The sequence below is a fragment of the Plecotus auritus genome, assembly GCF_963455305.1.
Source record: "Plecotus auritus genome assembly, chromosome: 1".
Lineage (NCBI taxonomy): Eukaryota > Metazoa > Chordata > Mammalia > Chiroptera > Vespertilionidae > Plecotus > Plecotus auritus.
In genome coordinates this window covers 178,135,444-178,158,720 of record NC_137770.1, presented here as the reverse complement: position 1 = coordinate 178,158,720, position 23,277 = coordinate 178,135,444, and the positions used below count along the sequence as shown (strand labels likewise).

Genomic DNA, 23,277 nt, shown 5'->3' with positions numbered 1-23,277 from the left:
GGGGTCTAGGGTGTGAGAGGACAGAAAAGAGGAAAGAAGAAAGAAGGTGGGTGTGAGCACTGTTCCATGAGCCAGAATTAGAGGGCTTCTCCTGGAGTACTCTTGTGTTTATGCTCTGGTGGTCACTTTCCTGGTGACTCTGGTGATTGGGCGGTGGAGTGGTACCTCAAATTTTTGGTCTTTCTTAACCTGCCTGCTACTATTCACATTTTAGAGTCCTCAAATAGCTGCTCCCTGCATTCTGTTCAGATTTTATAGTTGACTAGAGGCCCAGTGCACAAAATTCATGCATGGGGGGTGGGGAGGTGTCCCTTAGCCCAGCCTGCCTGCACCCTCTCCAATCTGGGATCCTCGAGGGATGTCTGACTGCGAAAACGGGCAGTCGGACATCCCTCTCACTATCCAGGACTGCTGGCTCCCAACTGTTTGCCTGCCTGCCTTCCTGATTGCCCCTAACCGCTTCTGCCTGCCAGCCTGATCACCCCCTAACCACTCCCCTGCCAGCCTGATTGATGCCTAACTGCTCCCCTGCCAGCCTGATTGCCCCCAACTGCCCTTCCCTGCAGGCCCGGTTGCCCCCAACTTCCCTCCCCTGCAGGCCTGGTCACCCCTAACTGCCCTCCCCTGTAGGCCTGGTCACCCCTAACTGCCCTCCCCTGCAGGCCTGGTCCCCCCCAACTGCCCTCCCCTGCAGGCCTGGTCTTCCCCCCCCACCCCCTGCAACTGCTCTCCCCTGCAGGCTTGGGTCCCTCCCAACTGCCCTTCTCTGCAGTCCCGGTCGTCCCCACCTTCCCTTCCCTGCTGGCCTGGGTCTCCCCCAACTTCCCTTCCCTGCAGGCCCGGTTGCCCCCAACTTCCCTCCTCTGCTGGCCTGGTCACCCCTAACTACCCTCCCCTGCAATGCTTGATCACCCCCAACTGCCCTCCCTTGCAGGCCTGGTTTCTCCCAACTGCCCTCCCCTGCTGGCCATCTTGTGGCAGCCATCTTGTGTCCACATGGGGTCAGCCATCTTTGACCACATGGGGGCAGGTATCTTGTGTGTTGGAGTGATGGTCAATTTGCATATTACTCTTTTATTAGATAGGATAGTTTTTATAGTCTAAATCTGTGAATCTGTGAGTTTTGTCTCCTTTGCAGTGTGGCTCCTAAAGTCTACGCTCATTTTATTTTTTATCTAATTAAAAATACTTTATTTTAGAAAAAGCCTAACTTTCTAGGGGTTGCCTTTGTGTCTGAATAACACAGTATTCCATCAAAGATCGGTCCCAGGTTGTGCTGATGGTCTGTGTGTTGGCTGGGAGCTCTTTCGAACTTCAGGTTCTACTGGGCTCTTGTATCCCCTTCCCCAGTGCGCAGCTTCTGGGGCAGTGATGCTAGTGAGATACAATGCCTGCAGTAATCACTAGTAATTAGCTGCCTAATTGTCATCAGTTTTCATAAGCCAGAAATTGGGCCAGGATTGACACACAGGTTAAAGATAAATACTTAGCATTTAAAATGCTTTTTAAAATAATAAAATTGATGACAATTAGAATTGAGCACTTATTACTGGCCACACATTTTACACAGTAATTTTTTCTACATTACAGTTTAGGAAGGCAGAACTTAACAGACAGCAAGACTTTTTTTCCCCAGTGTGTCTTACAGCTAATAAGTGACCAAGCTAGGGTACAAGTCAGTCTGACTTCAAAGTCCATGATTTTAGCCACTGTCTTACATTTAGTTTTGAAATTGTTTTAGAAAACCATGTGAGTTTTGAGTTGTTTCTACTTATAAACTCTTTCTGAATTATGAATTATCTTTCTGAATTATGAATTATAAGTGGGCAATACATTTTTTGCAGTACAGTGGAACCTTTTTTCTCAAACGTCTCCCATCTCGAACAGTTTGCTTCTCAACCTGACAACTCTTTCATGCTGATGATATCTGTATGATCAGTCACGCATCTCTCAGGTAACGAACCAGGGAGAGAATGCGCAAATTTGAGTCAGTTTACCACTGTTAAAATCTCAGGATATTGTGCTGTGAATATTTTCAAGTTTTTGCTTTTGTTAACTGCTTATAATTATTGTTAAATTTTCATTTTTTGCTGTACATTTCTTTTCCATTTTGTTAAATTTTCATTTACATTTCATGTCCTTTTTGGTTTTTAAAGTGTTTATTTATGGATTAAACCGTACAATAGACATGTACTGTGTATAAGTAAGGTTAAATCAGGGGATCACTTGGGGGTCTGGAATGGATTAATTCAGTTTACATTTTTCTAATAGGAAAAAATGATTTGGTTTCTCGAATTAGTTCGAGAAACGAGGTTCTACTGAATTAGAAAGTCAAAGATACACATTGTTTGTGACATTTTAAATGCTTCTTTTACCTCTTTTCTTTGATGGTTCCTCCCCCTCCCTTTCTTGATTTAAATTGGTATGTAAACTTCTGTGTTTCTAAATGAATCAATTGGGAAAGAGATGTTATTTTATTTAAGGAAATACGTGTCAGCTTTTGTGAGGGTACGAAAAGATGCTGTATGATGCAAAAGTATTTTGTTCACATAACCTATTTAGAAAAGTTTTATAAATGGGTTGTATCAGGTTGCCAACTATATAAAGGCAGATCTTTTTTCTTTCTTTATTGATTAAGGTATTACATATGTGTCCTTATCCTCCCTGTGGCCCCCCACCCCCCCACTCATGCCCTCACCCCCCTTTTGTCTGTGTCCATTGGTTAGGCTTCTATGCATGCATACAGGTCCTTTGGTTGATCTCTCCCCCATACCCCCACCCTCCCCTACCTTCCCTCTGAGGTTTGATGGTCTGATCGCTGCTTCTCTGTCTCTGGATCTGTTTTTGTTCATCAGTTTATGTTATTCATTATATTCCACAAATGAGTGAGCTCATGTGATATTTATCTTTCTCTGACTGGCTTATTTTGCTTAGCATAATGCTCTCCAGTTCCATCCATGCTGTTGCAAATGATAAGAATTCCTTCTTTTTTTACAGCAGCGTAGTATTCCATTGTGTAGATGTGCCACAGTTTTTTACTACACTCATCTGCTGATGGGCACTTAGGCTGTTTCCAAATCTTAGCTATTGTAAATTGTGCTGCTATGAACATAGGGGTGCATATATACTTTCTAATTGGTGTTTCTAGTTTCTTGGGATATATTCCTAGAAGTGGGATCACTGGGTCAAATGGGAGTTCCATTTTTAGTTTTTTGAGGAAACTCCATACTGTTCTCCACAGTGGCTGCACCAGTCTGCATTCCCACCAGCAGTGCAGGAGGGTCCCTTTTTCTCCGCATCCTCGCCAGCACTTTTCGTTTGTTGATTTGTTGATGATAGCCGTTCTGACAGGTGTGAGATGGTACCTCATTGTTGTTTTAATTTGCATCTCTCTGATGATTAGTGACTTTGAGCATGTTTTCATATGTCTCTTGGCCTTTTTTATGTTCTCTTTCGAAAAGTATCTATTTAGGTCCGTTGCCCATTTTTTGATTGGGTTATTTATCTTCCTTTTGTTAAGTTGTATGAGTTCTCTGTAAATGTTGGAGATTAAACTCTTACCAGTGATAACATTGGCAAATATGTTCTCCCATGCAGTGGGCTTTCTTGTTGTTTTGTTGGTGGTTTCTTTTGCTTTACAGAAGCTTTTTATTTTGATGTAGTCCCATTTGTTTATTTTCTCTTTAGTTTCCATTGCCCTAGGAGCTGTATCGGTGAAGAAATTGCTTCGGCATATGTCTGAGATTTTGCTGCCTGTGGATTCCTCTAATATTTTTATGGTTTCCCGTCTTACTAAGTCCTTTATCTATTTTGAATTTATTTTTGTGTATGGTGTAAGTTTGTGGTCTAGTTTCATTTTTTTAGCATGTATCTGTCCAATTTTCCCAACACCATTTATTGAAGAGTCTCTTGACTTCACTGTATGTTCTTGCCTCCGTTGTCAAATAGTGGTTTAGGTCGATTTCTGGGTTCTCTATTCTATTGCATTGGTCTGTATGTCTGGCAGTTTTGAGAACAGTGGCTTTGTAATACAGCTTGATATTTGGTATTGAGATCCCTTCTAGTTTGTTCTTTCTCAAGATTGCTGCAGCTATTCGGGGTCTTTTTATTCCAGATGAATTTTTGGAGAGTTTGTTCTAGGTCTGTGAAATATGCTGTTGATATTTTAATGGGGAGTGCATTGAATCTATAGATTGCTTTGGGTAGTATGGACATTTTAATGATGTTGATTCTTCCAATCCATGAACATGGTATGTTCTTCCACCTGTTTACGTCTTCCTATCTCTTTTTTCAGTGTCCTGTAGTTTTCCAAGTAGAGGTCTTTTACCTCCTTAGTTAAGTTTATTCCTAGGTATCTTAATTTTTTTGGTGCAATGGTAAATGGGATTGTTTTTATTTTCTTTAATCTCTTTCTGTAAGTTCATTATTGGTGTATGAAAATGGTATAGATTTCTTGGCATTAATTTTGTATCCTGCTACATTGCCGAATTCATTTGTTAAGTCTAATAATTTTTTGATGGAGTCTTTAGCGTTTTCTATGTACAGTATCATGCCATCTGTGAATATGACTGTTTTACGCCTTCTTTTTCCAATTTGGATACCTTTTATTTCTTCTTCTTGTCTAATTGCAATGGCTAGCACTTCTAGAACTATGTCTAACAGGAGTGGTGAGAGTGGGCATCCCTGTCTTATTCCTGTTCTTAGGGGAAATGGTTTTAGTTTTTGCCCATTGAGTATGTTGTTGGCTGTAGGTTTGTCACATAAGGCTTTTATTATGTTGAGGTATGAACCTTCTATTTCCATTTTGCTGAGGGTTTTTATCAAGAAAGGGTGTTGTTAGATTTTGTCGAATGCTTTTTCTGCATCAGTTGATATGACTATATGATTCTTTTTTAAAAACAATATTTTATTGATTTTTTACAGAGAGAAAGGGAGAGGAATAGAGAGTTAGAAACATCGATGAGAGAGAAACACTGATCAGCTGCCTCCTGCACACCTCCCACTGGGGATGTGCCCGCAACCAAGGTACATGCCCTTGACCGGAATCAAACCTGGGACCTTTCATTCCGCAGGCCGACGCTCCATCCACTGAGCCAAACCAGTCAGGGCTGACTATATGATTCTTATCTCTCAGTTTGTTTATGTGATGTATCACGTTTATTGACTTGCAGATATTGTACCATCCTTGCATCCCTGAGATAAATCCTACTTGGTCATGGTGTATGATCTTTCTGATGTAGTGCTGGATCTGATTTGCTTGAATTTTGTTGAGGATTTTGGCATCTATGTCCATGAGGGATATTGGCCTGTAATTCTCTTTCATTGTGTTGTCTTTATCTGGTTTTGGTATTAGGGTAATACTGGCTTCACAGAATAAGCTTGGAAGTGTTCCTTCCACTTGAATTTTTTGGAATAGTCTGAGGAGGATAGGTTTAAGTTCTTCCTTGAATGTTTGGTAAAACTCCCCGGTGAAGCCGTCTGGGCCTGGGCTTTTGTTTGCTGGAAATTTTTGGATGACTGCTTCAATTGCCTCCATAGTTATTGGCTTATTGAGATTTTTAGATTCTTCCTGATTGAGTTTTGGAAGGTTGTATTTTTCTAGGAATATGTCCATTTCCTCTAGGTTGTCCAGTTTGTTGGAATAGAGTTCATAGTATTTTTTTTTAACAATCCTTTGTATTTCGGTGGGGTCTGTTATTTTGCCTCTTTCATTTCTGATTTTGTTTATTTGGGTCCTCTCTCTTTGCTTCTTGGTGAGCCTGGCTAGAGGTTCATCAATCTTGTTTATCCTTTCAAAAAACCAGCTCTTGGTTTCTAAAGACAGATCTTATTTTGCAGTTTCAATATGCATGAGTTTTGTTACCTTAGTTCAGTAAAACAAAACCAGGTTCTCAACATTATGGAGTAATTGCATCAAGTACAAGGTTTACTGCTAGTTCTTCAGTCCTTGGACCGCTGAAGAAAAATCACAGGTGTGCGGCTTATTTAGGGAGCATATCATTCTACTTCTTTCAAAGCCTGCCAGTGATTGGTCACTGTGATCTGTCAGTCATTTTTCCTGCAGACAGAAAAACCTGTACTTGTGTTGCTTTCTTGTTTCCCATTGTTAAATGTAAATGACACTTAAAAAAAATGGATAATTAGCCCAGCCTGCATGGCTCAATGGCTGATCGTAGACCTATGAACCAGGAAGTCACATTTTATTTCCAGTCAGGGCACATGCCAGGGTTGTGGGCTCTGTCCCCAATAGGGTGCGTACAGGAGGCATCTGATCAATGATTCTCTCTCATCATTGATGTTTCTATCTCTCCCTCTCTCTCCCCCTCTGAAATCAATAAAAATCTATTAAAAAATAAAATAAAATAATGGATAATTAAAAGAAGGAATTGGACAACAAAGATGACAATGTAGCAAAGGAATGGTAACTGAGAATTCTGGAAGTGAAATCTAAATCAAACATAAGTGGAGTTATCGAAGAATTAGTTGACCATGGGAATATTGATATTGCCTATGCTAGAGACTCTAGATGTGCAGCCAGAGGAACTCGGTGAGGCAAACTTTTAAAAAAATATGTTTCCATTGATTTTTAGAGAGAGAAGAACGAAGAGGGAGAGAGATAGGAACATCCATTGGCTGCCTCTTGAGTGACCTCTCTGTGGATTGGACAGCACCCAACCAACTGAACCACACTGGCCAGGGCTGTGAGGCAAACTTTTGACATAAGGAAAGAAAATGGTTGTTATGATAAGAATGACAGTGTTTCAGGGGAAGTGACACCAACAAAAAACTTAAAGGGACTCCCAGAGGTATTCAAAGTGTAAAGGATAAAATTTGTAAGACAATCCAAACCTAGACAGGAGTATGACAATTCGCTCAGCATGGAAAAGATGCTCATTCTGTTTTCTAAGTTATACAGTGGGAAGAACAAACATTGTTCAAACTAGTCTTGGTAAGTTTTTAAATAATGAAATAAAACACTAATTCTAGGTATTTCTAATCTTTTAAATTACAATTTACTAAACAAATATTAGGTTTACTTTTTTTTCCAGTTCCCTTTATATTTATAACTGACAGTAAGGGAGCTTTAAAGGTTTTTTTGTGTTTTTTTGGACAGAAATGTCATAATAGAGTTTAAGTTTATTTTTAATACATTGCTAATTTCTAATATTTTCTTTAGAACTTGTAACCCTATTAATAAAAGCCTCTGTGGTCATGATGCCCTCACACAGTGATGCCCTTACGCCGTAATGAGCAATCACCAGGAGGCTGTGTGCGCAGTGAGTGGGCGTGGCTGCATGTGATCGTGGGCTTGATGCTGTGTGTGTGGCGCAGAGGCGGGTCCTGCGGCTCCAGCCTACCTCTTTGGGGTAATCCACCGAGGAGCCCTGGGTGGATGGGTGGGGCCTATCTCTTTGTGGTGATTGATCGCAGTACTCCCACACTGTGAGAGGGTACAGGCCAGGCTGAGGGACCCCCCTCTCCAGTGCACGAATTTTGTGCACCGGGCCTCTGTTTTTTATATATAAAACCCTAATATGCAGCCCTGACCGGTTTGGCTCAGTGGATAGAGCGTCGGCCTGCGGACTCAAGGGTCCCAGGTTCAATTCCGGTCAGAGGCATGTACCTTGGTTGCAGGCACATCCCCAGTAGGGGGTGTGCAGGAGGCAGCTGATTGATGTTTCTAACTCTCTCTCCCTGTCCCTTCCTCTCTGTAAAAAATCAATAAAATATTAAAAACAAAACAAAACAAAAAAAACCCCTAATATGCAAATAGACTGAATGGCGGAAAAACTGAACAGCTGGTCGCTATGATGTGCGCTGACCACCAGGGGGTGTGTGTGGAACATGATGGGCATTGGTAGCAGCCAGTAGAACGTGGAACATGGCGGGCGTCAGCCGTGGCAGGATGTTGGAGCAGGTGAGCGGGGGCACCAGACCAAGGTGGGGCACTGGTCGCTGTCATCGTGTTGAGCCTCTGGTGGTTACTGAAAATTCTTGGCTTCCATGCATCGTGGTTTCACCTGGCGCTTGCACCTGCTGCTGGCATCTGTCCTGATCGCCCCTCAGGGTTTCTCCAGCTTCCCCTGCTCCTGCGGGGCGATCAGGGCAGCAGCCACCGTTCACACCCACTGACAGTGCTGGCCCTGCTCTTACCTGCTGCTGGCACTGGCCGCAATTGCTCTGCACCATCAGTGGGTGTGAGTGGGGCTGGCGCCCTCAGCACGTGGGAGTGGCTGCGGCAGCGGTAGCAGGGCTGCCGGCAGATGGGACCAGAGGTTGTCGCGGGAGGGGCTGGGCACGGGTGTGGAGCATGGGCTGAGACCTGCCCCTGTGCCCACCACAGCCTTGCGGCCCACAGTTCCTTTCAAGGTGCACAAATTTGTGCTCTGGGCCTCTAGTATATATATAAAGCCATATGAGAAATTAGGCTGTTGAATGGAGTTTTTCTTCATATTTTTCATTTCTTTATGTTTTGTTTTTGTTGACTAATCAAGCTTCATAATGCTATATAAACAAGAGGATTTGTGGGAACCTTCTCTAGAATAGTACTAAAAAGCACCAATATAATGAAAGCTAACATTAAGCTCTTTTGGTGTGCTTGGCATGACAATGAATGCTACATGTACTATCTCATATACTGAGGGAAATTCTCTTCAGACCTGAAAAGTGAAACTGAGTTGAGATTCACACTCTATTCCTGACTAATTATTGCTTCATTACTAATCCATGATTCTAAAGGTGCTACAGGCATTCTTTTCTTGTTTTCCTTAGAGATGTGCAGGTGTTATAGCTATGTACCAGGCCATTTACAGCAATGAAATGTCAGCAAAACAGTAAAATGTGATGGTTCTAATAATAATGATAAACATAAATATTTTTCTGAGTTATCAATAAGCAGAATTATCAAGATACTAGGAAATCGCCAGGCCAATGTGGCTCAGTGGTTGAGCATCAACCTATGAACCAGGAGGTCATGGTTCAATTCCCAATCAGGGCATAAGCCTGGCTTGAGGGCTCAATCCCCAGTGGGGGGCCTGTAGGAAGCAGCCAGTCATTGATATTTCTATCTCTGTCTCCCTCTCCCTTTTTCTCTGAAATCAAGAAAAATGTATTTTAAAATAAATGACTTTTAAAAAAAATATAGTAGGAAATCTCACTGCCTTCGTTAATATAATCTTGAAAGGAAAAAAGACAACTATTTATCTGACCTGAAGGATTATTTCAAAGGATTTTACAATATTAACTAAAAAAATGTTAAAGATTAAAAATGTCAAGATCTTTCTTTTGAAAAATATACATTAAACCAGTGGTTCTTAATTGAACGCTCATCAGAATCCCCGAGTAGGCTTGTGAAAACAGATTCTGGCTCCCTCCAAGGAGTGTTTGAATTGGCATGTCTGGAATCAGGCATAATAATTTGCATTTCTCACAAATTTCCAGGAAATGATGATGATGCTGGTCCCAGGACCAAACTCTGAAAGAGCTACCACTTTACACAAATGAATGGACCCTCAAGCATTTAAGGTTTTGACAAAAAATTTAAAAGTTATATATCAATTGCCATTTTAAAAATTTTATTTTTTAATTATAGTTGACATTCAGTATTATACTAGAGGCCTGGTGCACGAATTCACGCACCAGTGGGGTCCCTTGTCCTGGCCTGCAGGATCGGGCCGAAACCGGCTCTCTGACATCCCCTGAGGGGTCCCGGATTGTGATATGGCGCAGGCCAGGCCAAGGGACCCCACTGGTGCAAAATCAGGGCCAGGGAGGGACATGGGAGGTTAGCCAGCCAGGGAGGGACCGCGGGAGGGCTCCAGGGCATGTCTGGCCCATCTCGCTCAGTCCTGATCGGCCGGACCCCAGCAGCAAGCTAACCTACCAGTCGACTGTCTGCCCCCTGGTGGTCATTGCACGTCATAGCGAGTGATTAAGCATCCTTAGCATATCATTAGCATATTATGCTTTGATTGGATGAACGGACAACTGGACTACCGGACACTTAGCATATTAGGCTTTTATTATATAGGATTTGTTATTTTTTTCTATTGATTGTGAAGATTGCTTTTTATGGTTACAGCTTGCTTGGTCATTTTTAAAGTTCTACACTACTATGCAAAGCAAGGACTGCTTGTATTAAAAGCCAGTTTTATAGAGTTCTTCAAGACCATTCTGTGTATTATTTAGAAAAAGGAGTTTTAGTTTTGGGTTTGTAGATGGGGATCAGGAATGTCATGAGCTCAAGTCTTTATTGGGTTGTTCTTTGGTTTAAAACCCTTTAATGGCTTTTTGTTGTGATTAGAATAGACCAGAATCCTTAATGTCATATGACCTCTGCTTGTATTTTCAGCTCTTCAACCTTTTCTCATAGCATTGTGTATCTTTTTCTTTTTAGCCCTTCTGACTTAAAATATGTAGTAATTGTGTAATTAGCCATGTGATATTTGTCAGAATGAACCTATATTGTTCACTGCTGAATGCTCAGCACCTAGCACAGTGCTTTGGTCATAACATATGCTCCATATTTGTATGAATAAATGAATAAATAGAATTGCAAGCACATGCTTATTCATACATAGATACATATATTTTTTTCTTTGAAAGGGAATGATTGCTTTCCCAAGATTCTCAAAGGATACAGTGATCTAAAAAAGTTAAGTATTGCACTGCAGGAAATGATACAGTGAAATGGATACTTAACCTACATGGTATCATTAAACGTTAAAGTTGTTCGCTTTTCAGTCTCAAATTGCATTTAAATATCTGGACATATACAGTATTATATATGGCCATGAGCAAGCATTCATTTAAAATTATTACACTGTCTGTAGAACATGAAATTCACTTTAAAGAACATTATCTGTGGGTTATATTAATATAATAGCATTTTAAAAATTTGTTGATTATCATATAAGATCTCTAGCAGCAGAATAGAGTTGCTGCTGAGTGGAAAATTGGCTACTTCACAGATTTCATCTATAAAACTGTAAATTTCTTCTAGTTTTAAAATTCTGTGTTTTCCTTTTAAAATTACTTACTGATTTTTTTAAAGATACTAACTCATTCATATCATAAACTTCTATGAAGGGGTTTGTTTAGCAGTGGGTATATATATTTTAAAAATATTTTACATTATATTGAATCTTAATTCACAATAAGGTAATTGTTTCTTAATTGGGTTTATGTTTACTATCAACATCATAGAGGCACGAATGTTACAAAAAACATTCATTAAAATGTGTTTTTGTAAGAATGTTTTTTGTAACATTTTAGTTGATTAGTCAAATTACTTCACATACCTGGTTAAATGCTTCTAACTTATGAATTCCCACCTCCCTTTTAAAAAATATTTTTATTGATTTCAGAGAGGAAGGGAGAGGGAGAGAGAGATAGAAACATCAGTGATGAGAGAGAATCATTCATTGATTTTGGCTGCCTGCTGCACACCCCACACTGGGGATCTAGCCCACAACCTGGGCATATGCCCTGACTGGGAATCGAACCATGACCTCCTGGTTCATAGGTCAACCCTCAACCACTGAGCCATGAAGGGCAGGCCTCTCCTCTTTTTCTTTTCTTTTTTTTCTTTCCTTTTTTAAAAAAAATATATTTTGTTAATTTTTTATTTTTTATTTATTTATTTTTAACAGAGAGGAGGGGAGAGGGATAGAGAATTAGAAACACCAATGAGAGAGAAACATCGATCAGCTGCCTCCTGCACACTCCCTACTGGGGATGTGCCCGCAACCAAGTTACATGCCCTTGACCAGAATCAAACCTGGGACCCTTCAGTCCGCAGGCCGATGCTCTATCCACTGAGCCAATCCAGTTAGGGCCTCCTCTTTTTCTTATTTCCCATTCTTTTAATAGTTTCCTTTAGTCACTTACTGATTCATCCCCAAACTCTTTCACAATTGTTTAGAACTGCTCTCAGTACTTTTAAATGCATTTGACATTTAATCAATTTTATCTTGGAAATGTCTCTCTTGGAACCCTCTGACCTCCTGTAGCCAGAACTTCTTGCTCCCTGGGCTTGCTTCATAGTAGTCACCCTTACATCTCTTCAAGCATCATCCTGGAGATACCCTTGGCTTCCCTGTCTTGTCTATATCACATCTTCCTATTTCTTGGTTTATTCTCATCCTATATAACAAAAGCCTAACATGCTAAGTGTCTGGTCATCCATTCAACCAATCAAAGTATAATATGCTGCCCTAGCCAATTTGGCTCAGTGGATAGAGATCGGCCTGTGGACTGAAGGGTCCCAGGTTCGATTCCGGCCAAGGGCACATGCCTGGGTTGCGGGCTCGATCCCTAGTAGAGGGTGTGCAGGAGGCAGCTGATCAATGATTCTCATCATTGATGTTTCTATCTCTTTCTATCCCTCTCCCTTCCTCTCTAAAATCAATAAAAATTAAAAAAACACACAAAATAATATAATTAAAACCCTTAGAGGAAAATCTTAACAAAAAAAAGTATAATATGCTAGTGATATGCTAAGGCCGCTCAACCAGTCACTATGACGTGCACTGACCACCAGGGGGTAGACTGACTGGTAGGGTAGCTTGCTGCTGGGGTCTGCCTGATCAGGACTGAGTGAGATGGACCTGACATGCCCTGGAGCCCTCCCGTGGTCCCTCCCTGGCTGGCAACCTTCCACATCCCTCCCCGGCCCAGATCGTGCACCGGTGGGTCCCTTGGCCTGGCCTGTGCCCTCTAGCAATCTGGGACCCCTCAGGGGATGTTGAAAAGCTGGTTTTGGCCCAATCCCACAGGCCAGGCCGAGGGGCCCCACTGCTACACAAATTCGTGCACCGGGCCTCTAGTGTTTTATATAATACTAGAGGCCCGGTGCACGAAATTCGTGCATGGAGGGGTGTGTCCCTCAGCCCAGCCTGCACCCTCTCCAATATGGGACCCTTGAGGGATGTCCGACTGCCCGTTTAGGCCCGATCCTACGTGGATCGGGCCTAAACAGGCAGTCGGACATCTCTCTCACAATCCAGAACTGCTGGCTCCCAACTGCTCACCTGCCTGCCTTCCTGATTGCCCCAACCACTTCTGCCTGCCAGCCTGATCACCCCCTAACCACTCCCCTGCCAGCCTGATTGATGCCTAACTGCTCCCCTGCCAGCTTGGTCACCCCTAACTGCCCTCCCCTGCTGGCCATCTTGTGGTGGCCATCTTGTGTCCACATGGGGGCAGGGTCTTTGACCACATGGGGGCAGCCATCTTGTGTGTTGGAGTGATGGTCAATTTGCATATTACTCTTTTATTAGATAAGATCTCTTCCACTAGCTTCCTGAGAAAGATTGTATGGGAGATTCCCTGTATCTGAAAATTTCTTGCTATGCCCTGACACTCAATTTTCAGTTTGGCTAGGTATAAAATTCCAGTTTGGAAATGGTTTTCTCAGAATTTTTATATTATGGCTCCATTTTCTTTTAGCTTCCAGTGCTGTTGAAAGTCTCATGCCACTGGGATTCATAACGTTTTCAGTATTCTTTCCTGCCTTTTCTCTGTAAGCTTATTGGATCTTCTCTTGCACCTGGTATGAAATTTCACATTGTATGCCTTGGGCAAATTGATTTTCATCTGTAAGTGGCCTTTTCCATTTGGAAACTCCTTTCAGTTATGGAAAACTTTGTTATTTCTTTGACCTCTCCATTTTCTTTCTCAAACTTGTTCATTCAAATATTAGACTTGTTGGTTTAATCCTCTGTTTCAAAAATACCATCTCTTTTTTTAATTTTTATTTATTGATTTTAGAGAGAGAGGAAGGTGAGAGACACAGAGAGAAAAAGAAACATCAATTTGTTGTTCCACTTATTAATGCATTCATTAGTTGATTCTTGTATGTGCCCTGACTGGGGATCAAACCCACAATTTTAGCTTATTAAGATGATGCTCTATCAACAGAGCTACCTGGCCAGGGCCCCATCTCTTTATTTATAACTTTTTGTAATTTTGCTCACCATTTGGGGGAGATTTCCTATCTCTATCTTTATTTTGAGACATTTATTTCTACTGTCATGTAAAAATTTCTAAGAACTTGTGATCTCTTCCATAATCCTATACAATAAAAGCCTAATATGCCAAGTATACATTTGTCTGTTCAACCAATCAAAGCGTAATATGCTATTGATATGCTGAGGCTGCTGAACTGATAGCTATGACGTGCACTGACCACCAGGGGGCAGACGCTCCGACTGGTAGGTTAGCTTGCTGCTGGGGTCTGGCCGATTGGGACTAAGTGGGATGGGCCAGACACGCCCTGGAGGCCTCCTGCGATCCCTCCCTGCTGGCCAACTTCCTGCATCCCTTCCCGGCCCCGATCATGTACTAGTGGGGTCCCTTGGCCTGGCTTGAGCCCTCTCGAATTTCATGCACTGGGCCTCTAGTTACTTATAAAACTGGAATTATAGGCTTGTGGAGCTGAAGAGTATCTAAAAGGTCATTTGTGTTAACCCAGTATAGAACTCACTTCTATATTGTTCTTGCAAATTTTTTTCATTTTTAAAAATATTCTTTTGCTTCTTTATATTCTAACTGGAGGCCAGTGCACAAAAATTCGTGTACTCGGTGGGGGGGTCCCTCAGCCCAGCCTGCACCCTCTCACAATCTGGGACCCCTCGGGGGATGTCCACCTGCCAGCTAGGCCTGTTCCCCAGGGGATTGGGCCTAAGATGGCAGTCAGACATCCCTCTGGCAGTCCAGTAACTGTTAGTTGGACATCCTTAGCGCTGCTGAGGAGGCAGGAGATGCTCCTGCCACCACCGCTCCGCTCACAGCTGTTAGCCCGCTTGTGGCTGAGTGGAGCTCCCTGTGTGGGAGCGCACTGACCACCATGGGGCAGCTCCTGCGTTGAGTGTCTGCCCTCTGGTGGTCAGTGTGCGTCATAGTGACCTGTGGTTCCTAGGGTCAATTTGCATATTACCCTTTTATTATATAGGATAGGATTTCAGTTATGGCAGGAAAAGGGATTGCCAGGCTGAGGGTATAAACTTTGCTAGTGCTTACCTAACAATTGGAGTAGTTTAGGACTTTGGATAAGGGGTTTATGTGCCTGGCCAAGAGTCTGTCCTTCATTTTTTCAGGGATGAAAAAATAGTAGTGCTACAATATTGGCTATATTGGTACCTAGGAGATGTGTATACCACTTTAGCCATATATAGTTCTCGTTGGGCAGACATTCTGTTGGTCTGGTCTAAGCTTGCATACTGAAAATGAGTGGGAAATTGTACCAACTACAGATAGTTTGTCTGGTGTTAAGGAAACATTAGCATTAAGGCCTGGAAGTGAGGAAAAGTAGTGGTGCACCCAACATTCTGCGGTGGTGGGACTTTGCCTCTGGGCCTGGCTGACTTTAAACTGGGGTTCTAAGACCTACTTTGAGCTTTTCCTTTCACTTCTTTTCTTCCCTATCCCTTATCTTTTTCTTGCTGACAGTCTTAACTGCCATAAGCATCTTTGCCAGGAAGAAGGAAAAACAGGTGAAACTCCAATCTGCCCCGCCCCTTTGCCAGTCATATCTGTGATGAAGAATAGCTTGGACAGGGAGGAAGAGAAGGAGTTGACATTGCTGGCTAAAGTTAAGTTTCTTAAAATAACTCATCTGCCTTTGCTTGCCCCATTTATAAATGATCGTGAATAATTGGGAGTCGACTCCATAAATAAGTACATGTAAGTTGAAGAAGCTTCAGAAAGGCTGTAATTAATCCTTCACCCTGTTTCAGTGTAGTTAGTAATTGGATTCGTTCTTCTGCTGTGCCCTGATGTCTGGTGAGCTACTGTATCAGCTTCCTGTGGCTGCTGTAACAAATCACCACAAACTGAGTGGATTAAAACAACAAATTTATCCTCTCACAGTTCTGGAAGCCAAAAGTCCAAAATTAGTTTCATTGAACGGAAATCAAGGTGGCAGCAGGGCTGTGCTTCCTCCAGAGGTTCTACTGCTTCACTCCCATCTCTGCCAAAGTCACTAGGGATCCAGGCCTCTTGGGGTCTGCTTGTGGCTTTGTGGCCTCAGGACTGCTGCTTCAGCTCAGGCAGCATCTCCCTGTTAGAAGCAGGAAAGGGCAAAAAATAGAAAATACATGTCTGTTTTCTAAGAAGCTTTCCAGAAGTCCTGTCCTACAGCTAGGCTTACATTTTGTTGGCCAGACTAGATCACATGGCCTTCCGTATCATTAAGGAGGCTGGGAATGTTTTTAGCCGGGACATTACACCTCCACTAGCAGGATTCTGTTGGTGTTAAGGCAAAGGGAGAATGGCTATGGAGTAGGCAGCTTGCAGTCTGTCCTAGTAGGTAATGAAAAGCGTTTACGTTCAGACCTACAACTAGAAGGCTCTTGTGTATATGATCTCATTCATCTTAGTTCGTTCTCCAACATATATTGAGCAAACCTGTTCAGTTCCAGGCATATTGATAAGCACTGGGTTGTCGTTTACATTGATACTTGCTGTGTGGTAGACACTTGTTAACTACTTTCATACAGGTTATTTACATCATCTCCTCTAATCTGCTATATTTTCTGCTCCTGGAGATATCAACTCCACTTTATATAGATGAAGCAACTGAGGATCCGTGAGAATGGTTAATAATATCATTTTCTAGATTTAGAGATAAAATTTTAGAGCTTACAGTGGTGTAGCTAATACATGGTAGAGCTTAATCACAGCCATGTTTTCTGGTTCTAAGTTTAGTGCTAAATTATGCTTTGAATTGAGTACACACACACCCATAACCCCCATCCACACCTTGTAAAGCTGTGAGAAAGTATCACCTTTAGCCAGGTAATGCTGGGTTTGAGTCTTATTTCTGCCAGGTATGGTTCTGTTATGTGATAGACAATTATTGCATATTTGTGCTTCAGTGCTGTCGTTTGTAGAGCGGGGATAACGTCATCTGCCTTGGAGGGTTTTTGTGAGGAAGAAATGAGATATAGGCCTATACTGCACCTATTCAGTAAACAGTAACTTTATAGTTATTATTATGGTTGTCTTCATATTATAGATCAAAATTGACTTTTCCTTTCCCTGTTCTGTAGTAGATGTGGTAATACTGAAGAAATCACTTAGTTCTTGGGACTTTTCAAGTATTCATAATATCCCTCTGTGTGCCATAAATATATGTTTTTCTACTAATTTCTTGATCTTTTTGCCAGTTGTGATTAGTTTTTACAGTTTGACAACAGATAGGAGTAACTCATTTTCCCTCCTGTAACTGCTGTAACAAATTACCACAAATTTGATGGCTTAAAGCAACAGACTTATCTTACAGTTCTGTAGGTCAGACGTGTGACAAAGGTCTTAGGGCTAAAATCAGGTGTTGGCAGGTTGGCATTCCTTTTTCGAGGCTCTGGGGAGAATCTGTTATTTGCCCTTTTCAGTTATTACAGAGGCTGCCTGTATTCTTTGGCTCATGGCCCCCCACTCCATCTTCAAAGCCAATAATGTAATTATTTCTCCCTGCCCTGCTTCTATCGTCACATCTTCCTGACTCCTTCTACCTCCCTCTTCTACCTTTTTAAGGACACTTGTGATTACATTGGGCACATTTAGATAAAAAGAAAACCTCCCCATCCCAAGGTCTGCTGATTAGCAGCTTTAATTCCCCTTTACCATAGTTGTAACCTAACTTAGTCACAGGTTTTGAGGATTAGGATATGGACATCTTTGGTGCACTATTATTCCGCCACCACATCTCCATTCTCTCCAAAAGACTGAACTCAGTTTTAGCTTCAAAAGAATAAAAATAAATCTAAGGATGCTGTGGATACCTTTTTATGCACTTGAAGTCTATTGATGTTGTAGTAGGAGGAAATAGGTATGACCTGGGTTTTCTTGGCTTAGCTGCTGAGGCTGTGAGGATACAAGGAGAGCGAAGGGGAAATAGTGAAGATCCTGGCCCTGGAGGCCCTCAGAGGCCCTTGGGTAAACCTCTAGGGAGAGTTGCCTAGCATCTACATAGTTCTAGGGGTGTTTTATTTTATATATTTTCTTACCTTTTCTCTTATCCATGACTTACTCTTTTAGGTTTGCAAAGTTAAAACATTTGTAGGAAGTTGTGGATTTTCTTAATATTTGTAATGATTTACAGTAGTCCCCCCATATGATCTCCAGTAAGTGCCTAAAACTGCGGTTAATACCGAACCCTATACTATGATTTTTCCTATACATATAGACCCATGATAAAGTTTATGGATTCTCTTTGGCATATCCAAATTGCCACCATCACTCTTGTGCTTTGGGGCCATTATTACCAGTAAGTAAAATAAGGGTTATTTGACACAAGCACTGCAATACTGTGAGTCAGTCTGATAACTGAGACAGCTACTAAGTCATTAACAGGTGGGCAGTGTATATATTCAGTGTGGATATGATTCGTGTCTGGGGTGGGACTGCGCAAGATTTCAGCACACTACTCAGAATGGAGCACACTTTAAAATGTACATATTGGCCTGACTGGAGTGGCTCAGTGGTTGAGCATCGACCATGAACCAGGAAGTCACAGTTCGATTCCTGGTCAGGGCACATGCCCGGGTTGCGGGTTCGATCCCCAGTGTGTAGTGGCAGGAGGCAACCAATTGATGATGCTCTCTCATCTTTGATGTTTCTATCTCTCTCTCCTTCCCTGTCCTACCCTTTCTGAAATCAATAAAAACACATTTAAAAATAAATAAATAAAATGTACAAATTGTTTATTTCTGGAATTTTTCATTTAATATTTTTGAGCTGCAATTGACTGCAGGTAACGGAAAGTGCGGAAAGTGAAACTGTAATAAGGGCGACTGCTGTATTTGAGTAATTTTAAATTCTTTGAAGGAGAGACTCTAAAAATCAAAGCATAAGTAATATATATGATTGAATAATTTTTCTAATTTATTGCTTGAGTTCGTTATTTTAATTCAGTTTATTATTTGAACTCGTTTTTCCACTTCAGTAATTCTTGCTGGTGTCTGAAATATGTTATATGAACCAGTTTTCCTAAGTGAAATGCTTAGTCTTCCTAGTCATTCATCCATTTGTCCAATTAGCAAGTGTTACCGTGTGCTAGGCTCTCTGCTGGGCTCTGGGGACATGTTGGTAAGTTCAACATGGTCCCTTCCTTCATGGAGTTCAGTCTAGTAGGGCTGTCAGCACATAGTTAACAAAGTGGGTATGACTGAGAAATCAAACTTCTATAAATAATGTAACATTTTCCTTGTCTTTCTTATGATTATGTCACTAAATTATTTTAAAATACTTCAAAATAATTTAGTAACATAAATTTGAAATGTAACTGTGACTGCTATTTACAATATAGACTAATGTTTCTTGCTTATTTGAAGTAATTTAGAGTTTAGGTTGCTTTCTGAAATGAATTTTTAAGCAGATATCATTTCTTAAGCTTTTCTCAATATTCAGTGAAGTCAAAGATTTCTTTTTTGTAAATGAAATTTCCAATAACTCTTTCTTATGTACAATGTTCCTTAAGATGTTTCTAATTAAGGAAGGCCTAACACTAATTTTCATGTTTGCTTTTTTAGGAGTGTTTTAAAGGAAGTTGGGCTACTCACAAGTTACTACATAAGAAAGCAAGTAAGTGAAATCACACATCTCTAGACTGTCTTAGAAGTGGCTTTTGTGTGAAAGATAAGAATTCTTCCAGTTCTGAAAGTGTATGTTTGAATATTCAGAAAGTGCATATAGAATTTGAACATATTGTTTATTCTTTATGGTGGGTCATCATGTAAAAAATGTGGTTGAGTACTATCTTCGTTGATATCGTTGTATGACATGTGACATGAAAACATGAATGGTTGCTGGGATAGACGGATCTTGCTTGAGCAATACCTGAGAAGGTCTACTCTTTGGCACCGTCTTTCCTTTGCTAGAAATGCTTGCTTATTGTGGGCTGGGACACATGAGCTCTCTGGCTTCATTTAGCCTGATCTCTTGTTTTTGTTTAGTTTGAATTTTGATGGCTTTTCTACTCAAAAGTCTATTACTTTAGGTTTTTTGGTCATCTAATGTTATTACTTCCAGTCTGATGTTTAATTTGCTCTTTCGAAGTTACTTTGTGAGACACCACGAAGTGAAACTATTGGCTGCTGCTTTAGCTATTGCTGTCACCCACCACGATGTGTCTCTGATTGAAATGGCCTTTCCTGCTCTGGCTATTCATCTTGTAAATTCATGTCATTAGTGTGGCTGGCTTAAGACAGACAACCCATCACAATTACCTGAAAATTGGCAGGGCGTTTCTGTTCTTACGGCATTGCTATCCTGATAGATGAACGCTTGCCAGACAGATAGCACATGGTCCTCAGTATAAGGGTTTTGTTTCAGCTTACTGACCTTGGTATTTTTTTTATTATTTATCTCTTTGTATTTTTTTAGGAATTTGTTCATTTAATAAAGTTTGGTAGATTGTTTTATATCAACAGTTTAAAAAGATATTTTCTGTGCTTGTGTAAAGTGAAGTCTACATTTAATGGAAATGCTAGACTATTGTGGGAGGAAATGTGGTTAGAGAGGAGGAAAGCTGATTGTGAATAAATGAGTTTCTCAAAGCATAAAAGGCAGAATTTGTTACCTCAAATCAAATATAGAGATTGATTTTAAGTAATGCCATTTAGTTTTATTCACTCATAGATAAAATGCTGTATTTCTAATGTGTTTGGTATTTTAGAGCTCTTTAAGCCAGTTATTAATATTTTATAAGCAGTAGGTTAAAGCATAGGTGAGTGAAGTGTTGAGGTGAAACAGTATTTTAGTAAAAGAGCTTAGAATGAGTCTCTACACCAACATTTTGTTAACTAACTGAAATGTGCCTCTTTCTTCAATACTGGATTTCCAAGGGTGAGTTATTTCATTAAAACCTCTACTACAAGAGAATTAAACCACTGATGTGCCCCAAGTGAAAATAACATAATTATTAACTGCATTGAACTGAGGCCATTTGGGTTTTACTTGTACCATGGTGTTTAGTGTGTTGCCCTCTTGGATCTTTTGGGGTAATTTTCTTCATGGGGTGAGTCTAATATTCTTGACCCTTTGAGCTGTGTTGGATAGAGACAACCCTCAGCTGGCTAGCCCTGTATCTTTTCCCTAATAAATTGATCCCGACTACACCGCCGAGGATGACAGTCTTAGAGGAGGGAATGTCTGGGGAAGGGTCCTCGCTGGAACTAAGAAGATTATTAGGAAAGGAATTAGGGGGAAAGAATATTGGGTTAGGAAGGAACAGGGCATCATAAAACATAGCAACTTGTTCCAAGAAATAATAGTGAGGTAAGATACTAAGTAGTTCATGTCATGAGAGGACATGCTTAGGCCTTTTTCCTTTTTTTTTTTTTTTTTTAAGGTGTAGTGTGTACTGATCTCTAATTAAGGATGCCTGATTTATATGTTTGCCCATGTGGGATATTTCTGTAATTTGCTTTTAATATCTTTGGTTTTGGCATTAGAGTAATTTTATTTCTAATAAAATGCAAAGTGTTTCCCCCTCTTTTGTTTTCTGGAAAAGATTATGTTAAATTGGTGTTATTTCTTCCTTAAATGTTTAGTAGAATTCACCAGTGAAATCATACGGACCTTTCTTGATTGCAGAAGCTAATCAGGCCTTAGGAAAATTTCAAGTGTGAATTAAATAAATGATTCAAGGACAGGACTTTTTAAAAAAATATATTTTTATTTTTCACTTTTATTTTTTTTATGATGTATTTTTATTGATTTCAGAGAGGAAGGGAGAGGGAGAGAGAGATAGGAACATAGAGACAATCATTGGTCGGCTGCCTCTTGCACGCCCCCTTCTGGGGATCAAGCCCGCAACCAGGCATGTGCCCTTGACTGGAATCGAACCTGGGACCCTACAGTCTGCACGCTGGTGCTCTATCCACTGAGCAAACCAGCTAGGGCCAGGACTTATTTTTTGTGTGTGATAGTAAGGACCAGTTAGATTACAAAGGCCTTAAAGGCACACAGTGCTGAAGCTTGGGTGCATATTTCCTATGCCATATTTCCTGCCAGAGTAGAGATAGTAGCGTTTCACATCTTAATACTCTATTATTCTGTATTCTTTTTGTGTATCACTGATTTATTCAGTATGCTTGTCTCCCATTTCTTAAAGAGACGGAAGCATTTGATGTCTTTTGAGTAGCCAAAAAAATGCTGTAAAAATTCCTTTAAAAAACAACAACAAACTAAATCTAAATAATCACTCCTCTACCCTTAAAACTAGAGTGCTTGATTTTTGGATTGCAGAGTGAAGGTTTTATGTAATGTTTCAGAATTGATTCTACCAAAGCTTTGCGAGCATACATTACTTTGAGGCTCACCTTCAAAATGCTGAAATTTTGTCTGTTGTGAGGATTAAACAAACAAATCCATGTAAAATACTTAGCATACATACAGTGCATAGTAAGTGCTCCACAGCTACTTAGTAGTCATTTCTCGAAGAACTGAGTCAGAATTGTGATCCGACGATCCTGTCTTATGCAAAGCTTAGGTGTAGGCAGTCATGTTGTGTCACCTGACCAGAGGAGGCAGCCTGCACAGAACCTGTTAAAGACTAAAGCCTGGATATGATGTACTTTGAACCTCACCTGGTTCTGTTTCATCCAGATATGTGTGCGTGAGACTCAGTTTTCAGGTGTCATTTACACTGTCCTGTGCTTTCACAGCTTTTTGAAAAACATCAGTTTATTTGTAATTTTGTTACCGACCCCAAGTCCAATTCAGCTGAATTAGGTGTCCGTTATGTGTCTAGCACTTAGGGCTCAGCTCAAATTGATCCTAGAATGTAAATGAATTGACTATTGAAGTGTACATTTTCCTAAGTAAATTATTCAAAAAGAACTTGCCAAATTTCAATCTCATCTAGGAATCATTTGGTTGTATGTATTATTTGTTTGAGGTCTGATCTTTTTTTTTAAATTTTATTTTATTGTTTAAAGTATTACATATAGTAGTACATATATCTCCTTTTTTTCCCACCATAGACCTTCCCCCAGCCTTCCCTACCCCTGTCACATGCCTTCATCCCACCCCCCCCAGTGTCTTGTGTCCATTGGTTGTGCTTATATGCATGCATACAAGTCCTTTGGTTGATCTTATCCCCTCCCCTTCCCAACACTCCCCAGCCTTCCTGCTGTAATTTGACAGTCTGTTTGGTGCTTTAGTGCCTCTGTGTCTATCTTTTTGTTCATCAGGTTATAATATTCTTTATTTTCCATAAATGAGTGAGATCATGTGGTAGTTTTCTTTCATTGCCTGGCTTATTTCACTTAA

The 23,277-nt window shown here is 40.8% G+C and overlaps 1 protein-coding gene across 1 annotated transcript in view; it reads left to right on the top strand.

Moving 5' to 3' along the window:
* The window catches only part of METAP1 (methionyl aminopeptidase 1), a 79,018-nt gene that overhangs the window by 21,977 nt on the left and 33,764 nt on the right, over positions 1-23,277 (top strand). The window contains exon 2 of the mRNA XM_080657797.1: positions 19,533-19,584. Within this exon, the coding sequence (XP_080513923.1) occupies positions 19,533-19,584 (52 nt within the window). The remainder of the gene's footprint in view (positions 1-19,532; positions 19,585-23,277) is intronic.